Source organism: Heliangelus exortis, chromosome 7 (assembly GCF_036169615.1).
Source record: "Heliangelus exortis chromosome 7, bHelExo1.hap1, whole genome shotgun sequence".
NCBI classification, from domain to species: domain Eukaryota; kingdom Metazoa; phylum Chordata; class Aves; order Apodiformes; family Trochilidae; genus Heliangelus; species Heliangelus exortis.
Window position 1 is genome coordinate 33925999 of NC_092428.1, and position 7500 is coordinate 33933498.

The following is a 7500-nucleotide window of genomic DNA, read 5'->3' on the forward strand; positions in this document are numbered from 1 at the left end:
ATGCAGATTTTCTGTAGCGTGTAAAAGTGGCCTTTATTTTTCTAAGCGATATTTTCTGCTTAGAGTCAAATTCTTCCCGTGCAGCTTACAAAAATAAATACTTGTATTTTGCTAAGATCATAATAGCTCATTAGAAGAGGCTGAATTTGGACCTAGACTAAAACCTAGCACCACAGGGCTGAGCATGCTTACTTGAACCTATAATGTTGCTAGTTCGTGCTCTCTGGGGAAGGAGAGGACTAGGGGAGAGGATTCAGCCTTCTTAATTGTGAACCTCATTAGTGACGGTTGCTAGGCAAAACACACACCTACTTTCAGTGCATATGAAAGAGATAAACAATACGTCATAGCCCATAATGACTCTGGTGCTCAGGGCGACCTTTAATTATTATATTTTTGTTCTCCTATACCTTAGTTATTAATGCAGAAAAACAAATTAGTTTTGTGTGTGAGGGCCGCAGCAGATTTGTAAATCGCTTTCCATTTTTTTGATGTCTAGATCGTATTTCCTTCTGATAATTGCTCTTTGCCTCATTCATTTCTCTGCGTGCCCATTGGTAAATACTATTTGAAATGGAAAATGACAATGATTGTATTAGCAGCTTAGTATTCTGTTATTACTTTAATTAATTTTATTAGTGCAAAAAACCATGATCCTGTCAATACGTTACTAACAACTCGCAAGAGGAGTCCCAAGGAAGCTGATGCGGCCATGCAGCTGGACATCAAATGGCATTGGTTTGGAGAATTCTAACTCTGTAAGAACTGAAGGTGTATTTGATCCCTATGCACTTCATTTTTGGCCAGCCCTGAACTGATCAGACAGCTGGACTAGAAAATGAATGCAGATAATTCTCCTGAAAATATAATATCCTATCCTATCCTATCCTATCCTATCCTATCCTATCCTATCCTATCCTATCCCATCCTAATTTTATTTAAAACCAGGTTACCTTAGAGTCATTTTGTATCTTTACATCAGTGTGTTTTACAGTGCAAATAAAGCCATATTTAAATCTTAATGATTATTTGGGGCCTTGTGGGTGAATAACTACATGTGTGCACATGTACGAGTGCAGCTGCGACTGTGTGCGAGTGATTTGGAGGCTGCTGGGCTCCAGAGAGATAGTGTTTCACAATTCTGGATTCTCAGAGACACTTTCCATTCTCCTCTTCATCTCAGACTATCTTCTTTTAGCAGTTCAGGCAAGAAGTCAATCACATAGAGTCAGTCTGAAGAAAAACATTTTATGCTGTTTTTCTCATACAAACCCCCTCCTGCCGCAATCTGCAGCAAGGCCCAGCCACAGGAAATTGACCTCACAGTAAATTCTTTACAGATTCGGTCATGTTTTTACCATCCACTTAAACTTGCATACATAACCTGAGCCTGTACCTCTGGATCAAGGAATATGACAAGCCAAAATAAAATCTAGTCAAATTAAATAGCAAGAAAAAGCTGCAAGCAAAACAAGACTGGGAAAAAAAAAATAGAAAAAGATGAAAAATTGGTTGTGACTGCAAAACTGTGAGTATTAAATAAGGAGAGAAGTCAGAAGCAAATTCAGAAGCGCCTGTATTCTGGTTGACAAGGGCTGAGAAATACTAATGGATTTTTTTAATGAATGGTTTGATGGATAAGAGCAGAAATTATGTAAAAGTAAATGTAGTAGTGTATCAACAGAAAGTACGGTGCCAAAAAAAGTTAAAGAAAAAAAAACGGGAAAAAAAAAAAGAAAAGAAAAAAAAAAAAAAAGAAAGAAAAAAAAAAAAGCATTGCAAATAAAAAAAAGACATGTAAATGTGTGCCTACCATTTTCCAGATAAGAAGGGGCCGTACCTTCTGAGGGGTCAAGGCGGCGAGCCCGCCTCCCGTGTTTGGAATTGTTGTGTACAAACATGTTGTCTGAGACAGCCAGCACGTGGCCATCCACATTGACTGTTGTTGATACAACAACCTGCAGGAGAAAACAAAAACCCAGAATTTAAAAAATCCTGCGTATTTCCACAAACACAGCTGCAGAGCCAGCTCCTCCGTTTTTAGGACAGAACAACACCACAGCCTGCTACTTCTGGCTTTAAATGAAGTGAATGACAACTGTGAATACATCTTTGTTTACGTGGCTAAGACTGGTGATTTTTAACCCACAATTGTTTCTCTTCAGAACCTGCTCCACTAATTAGAGTTTAATCTCCTATTATGCTAACAAATGAATTCAATTCAGGGAAATATTCTTCTAGCCATTAGTTTCAGAAATACCCCTCTAGCCACTCATTTTAAAAGCTGCTGTTTTGATTGATCTGTTGATATATTGATTAGATAGTTTATCTAATTAAAATTTGTTCACTTGAGACCATCATCAAATGAAGGGTTTTGAAGATTCCAAATAAAAAAAAAAAGCTTAATAATCAGGAACCATCGCAACTCCCCATTTTTTTCTGCAGTAAATGATCTCCAGGTCAGTTTTACAATTACATTTAATGTCTGATAATGAACTTTTTTGCATCTGAAAAGACTGAGTTGAATATGAATAGTGAAAGTGTTTTCAATCCATGAAAAGTATCCCTTCTCAAGTTCATTTGGATGGTGATTGACCCTGGTATGTCAATGGAATTTCCTCCTTTATTTTTGAGTGAAAGGCTCCTATTCTTGTGTCCAGGTTCAGAGTCCGGCCATAGAAGAGATGATGGATAGGGCCTTCTTTGGCTTCCAGCTGCTTCTCAGTAGAAAATGGAAAAGGAACATATGCAAAAGGCACAACCTTCCCGAGAAAAACACCTACACAATGGAGCTGGGAAACTCCTGCCGGAAACAGCATTGCATAGACACAAGCCAAAGGGGAAGCCCTGAGGTGTGCATGTGGAACACAGCTCCAGAAGTCAATTGCTATTGTACCAGACAGACATTTACATCTTATTTAAATACTCCATCATGGGCCCTGTGGTGTGGGCTCCACATTCCCTAGATGAAGCAATCACCCCAATGTTCTTGGAGGTTTAATGTTAGGTGTCAAGTCAGTGGTCAGTTACCAGCCCTACCAGTGATGGCAGCAGCAGCCAGGACAAAGTTTAGCTTTTGGAGATACCAGAAGAAAATTCTTGCCTGCTTCTATGTTTTGGATCACCTCTGATCCTCTCTCTTATTCCCAAGCCATAATTAACTTTCAGCTCTCACAGTACCTTTTCTGCTCTCCTCTCTCCTCTGAGACAGCCATCTGCAGTACCCTTTCCAACAGCCCCAGGGCAGCTCTCTGCCAGCCTGCTCGCTCCCTACCCTTCTCCTCCCAGAAGTGGACACTTCCACTCTCACCAACAGCCACTTGGGAGAGTGGGAATGTTGCTCACCATGGCTGCAGAGCTGCTGCCAGGCCGCTGGGCTATCTGCTTGCACTCGTAATGAGCTTCACCCACTTTTAAGTAATATTGCAAAACACACAAGAGTGATTTTCGGCAAAGATTTCAGGATTTGGTTCCTAGAACACGGTCTATTAAAAAGACAGAGGAAGGTGTATATAAAAATGACAACTATTTTTGTTCTGTCATGTATATATAGGTCAGTCACCAAGGGAAAATCCTGTAGTTCAGCAAAAGAAAGTCGACATGCTACGCTTTGTTGTATCGGCTTATTCCTGCAGTGCACCTAAAGAAAGGTGCTGAGACAGTGAAACCAGTTAAAAACACTGTGCAAGATCTGACATACTGTTAAGTCCAGTTAAACCTTCTGAGAGGCAGGGAGATTAGCTAAAGAGACCCAGGGAAGTCTTTCTAGTGCCTTCTGGCTCCATTGTCGACCACAAGACCACTCATGACTGATGCTTCATTTAGTCATCGGTGAGACAAAGAGGACATTTCTGCTCATTCCAGGTTTGACCTTCTGTTCTGTTCAGATGGATCAATATCACCAATGCCACATGAAGCTGAGATGCATGAAAAATGGAAGCCTGGCTCAGTTGTTTTGAAGAATTTTTTTTTTTTCCAGCTACAGAACTTTTCTGTTGGCTGGCTCAAGGGTGCTGGCTTCACCGGTTGGCTGACTGGGCATGAAGCGAGGCATCACGTTTTGCTATCAAGTTTGACCACAAGTTATTCCTCTCAAAAATAATAAACTTTTTAACATCTCAATACTTATTATCAGGCTCAAACATGATTCCCTGTGAAACCTTTTGAAATGAAAAGCACGCATTTCCTAGCAAGCATTTCAAATGACCCCAAATATGGAGGAAATCATTTGTCCATCACATCAGCTGTCTCTCTATAGTGTTATGGTTCACCACAGGGTATTTCAAAAGCTGTAAGAACAAAGTGAAGTATTAAACATTTTCGAACATAATTGGACTAAAAATGCATGGGTCGGACCACCACTGTTGGATTTACAAGTTGTGACTGTGAAACACCCACCCCGTGTGAGAGCCAAACTTCCCACCGTCAAATCTGTCACCAAAATCCTGCCACTGGATCTACCCTGGTAAAGCCTCAGTGGGTCTGAGCACACCTCCCACTGCAACACGTGGGGTTAGTATGAAGGGAAACTGTGGAAATGCTTTCTGAGGAGAGACTTCAGCATTGATCCATTCCTGTCCACTGCAGAGCTCAGAGAGTCCCAACAACCACCATTTTAAAAAGCGGGAGAAGTGTAAAATAACCAACAGTGTTTTTTTCAAAGTCATACAGCATTGACTCTACACTAAATAGAAGCACTGATACTGTTTTTTAATTTTAAAAGTTCAACAAAAACAAGATATAAGTCTTTTATATATCAGTTATACTGTAAGAGGGGTCTGTACCTGGAATCTTCGCATGTCTCGTGGGTTGCCTGCATTCTTCAGACAGTTCTGATTGCACTTGAGGAAAAACTTTAGAAAGAATCTATAAAGATACAAAATTGAAATCTATTAGATTTATCAAAATGTAAATCCAATTTTTTAAAAGTTTAATAAAATTTAATCACAAGTAGTTATACCCCAAAGAATACTGCTAGTGAAATATTGCTTTCCTATTAGTTAATGAACTTATTTTAACTCATAAGATCTCTGTTGTAAACAGAACATTATTGCCAGGGAAAGGCAAATTTATATTTTTAATTTTTCAACAACTACAAATGTATTGACTCCAGGCCATATCCTTAGCCCGGTGTGAGAAAGTTGATTTCAGTGACTCATTGACTTCAAAGGCAATGACTTACACCAGATGAGAATTTGTCTTTTTTTTTTTCTTTTCTTTTCTTCTTTTTAATACATCTTTTTTTCACAACTTATATTAGCAGTAATGACCTCTATGTCGAGAAATTCCAAGGTAATGAATGATCAATCTTCCAAAAAACACTTGGCTTTGCCTCCGGTTTGGAAACTCTGGCTGTTCAAAGGCCTCAATCCAACTCCTGCTGACTCCAGGGAGATCCAGGCGGGATCTGCCCATCGGCAAGGCCCCGCTTCCCTCATTGTTTTTGAAAGGAAAGGAACATGGCAAATTAGGCCCTGTCTTACGACCTCTCCAACCTCTGCCAGCCTTTAACAGTGAGGAGCTACTCTACCCAGGGATTGAAATCCAGCTCGTTTTTTGCTGAGCAGCAACCAGCAATTACTGAGCACCGGCCCTTCCCATCCAGGCGTCTCTGGGAACACAGGGAGCACTTGGAGGAAAGAGAAGCTCTTGGAAAGGTGCAGACTCCTTCAGGCCACCCCCCTGTACTGGAGGAAGGGGCTGATATGGGATGGCTCCACCCCTCAGGCCATGCAGGAGGATGGTTCCCAGCCTAATGCCTCCTCTTTCCATTATGTAGCTATGTTTTCATGGTTCATAATTAAAAAATGTTCTCTGGGTGTGCTTTTTGACTAATGACTGACAGCTAATGAGAGCTCAGGACCTTCTCCTCACCCAGAGCTTCTCAGATGCACCAGCCCAGCAGCTTGTGCTGCCCAACTCCGTACACATTAAAAAGCAAGGTTATGCAGAGCCTTTATATTTAGATTATGAATTACTATTATTTATTCATGCGAATCTTTATAGGGGCTGGAACTGTTTTCACAGATGTTTTTGTGTGCCAACAGCATTCCTGGCAGGAGGCAAGCCAGGTGCCTCCTCCCTTCTTCAGCACCCAACACAACCCAACCACAGCCATGGGAAGTACAACTGAGGCTGCACAACACTGTGCTCACTCCTATGGAGCTTTGGGGATCAGACAGGGGCATTGTGGGAGTATCCTCATATCACAAACTGGTGATTTTAACCACCAGTCACCCTTTCCAGTTGAACTTTGAGCAGGACTCCAACAGGATGCTAATGCCAGAGGAGGAACCTCTCACATCAGAGAGGCAAGGAGGGAAGTGACGAGGTTTACTGAAGCTGTGCATTGATGCTGACAGTTCAGCTGAATGCACATTTCCTTACAACTTCTTATCCCAAAACGTGGAAAGGGGTTTTAGCTGTCCAGGTTTTTGTTCTCAGTTTTTTTGGACACAGTTGCAAGGACACCATCAGTGAGCATGCAAAACCCTCACCACTCTTTTTTTTCTTTTTTTTTCTTTTTTTTTTTTTAAGGTACTTAACAATCTCCAGTTTGCAAACAATGGCATTTTTGTCATTTCTGTTATTTCTGGCACATCCTCACCCCATGGGCTGCCATGGTGTGGAAGGACCAACTGATGCCCCTGTGGGTTTGGGATCACCTGAGATGGGGGATGCAGGAGCTGGAGAGAGCCTCCAGCTTCACAGATCCTCAGTGCCACAGCCAGGCTGGAGAGGAGAGCAGTATCTTATCTTTTTTTTTTTTTTTCCTGATCTCAGATGGGTGTTGCGAGGCTTATTGAGCTAATGTTTGTAAATTGCTCTGAAATTCTCCAATGATTTGTGTACTAGGAATGCTAAGTATTGCTCCTTGTGGATTGGTTTTAACGTGAAGCATTCGTGATGAATTGTTTCCATACAGAGATCACATTAAAAAAAAAAAAAAAAAAAACAAAACCAAAAAAAAAACCCCATTAAGCACCCTTTCACTAAACATCAACTGGAACTGCTATTTTTTCAATTATTTGGTGAAGAAGACCCATACTTGATGGAATTTGACAACTTCACATTTACCAGGATGAACCTGAGCATTGGGCAAAACATTGAAGCAGGGGTGAACACAGACACCACTCATATTTCAGCTCTGCTGCCTTCCTGAGCCCTGAGATCTTTTGTTTTATTTTTTTAATCACTGTTTTCATGGAGCACAGGTGGCATCAAGACAAGTCTTTCAGAGGAACTCAACACAAGTTAAAAATCATCTTCTCAGGCAGGGTTGTCTCAAAGCTTGCCAGAAGACACTGCACTTGGTTGCTCTCTCAGCTGACCAGCAAGGACCAGGGATGCTACAAACCCATCCCAACCTCAGGGAGAACAGGGCTGGACACTTTGTCTGCTCACACCTGGCACAAGATCACTGCCACACAGTGAGAAGCAAAGATGGGAGCTCCACTTGGTCGTGTCTCAAACTTTGTGGCTACCAACAGAAGGAGAGCA

At 41.3% G+C, this 7500-nt stretch overlaps 1 protein-coding gene across 19 annotated transcripts in view; it reads right to left on the minus strand.

The window, feature by feature from the left end:
- EBF3 (EBF transcription factor 3) overlaps positions 1-7500 on the minus strand; it is a 123471-nt gene that overhangs the window by 36892 nt on the left and 79079 nt on the right. For 14 of the 19 annotated variants that reach the window (XM_071749699.1, XM_071749691.1, XM_071749701.1 and 11 more), the window contains 2 exons: positions 4785-4866; positions 1814-1958 (listed from right to left, as the gene is read on the minus strand). In XM_071749699.1, the coding sequence (XP_071605800.1) occupies positions 1814-1958; positions 4785-4866 (227 nt within the window). The remainder of the gene's footprint in view (positions 1-1813; positions 1959-4784; positions 4867-7500) is intronic. The other 5 variants (XM_071749694.1, XM_071749693.1, XM_071749707.1 and 2 more) reach the window with 1 other exon arrangement.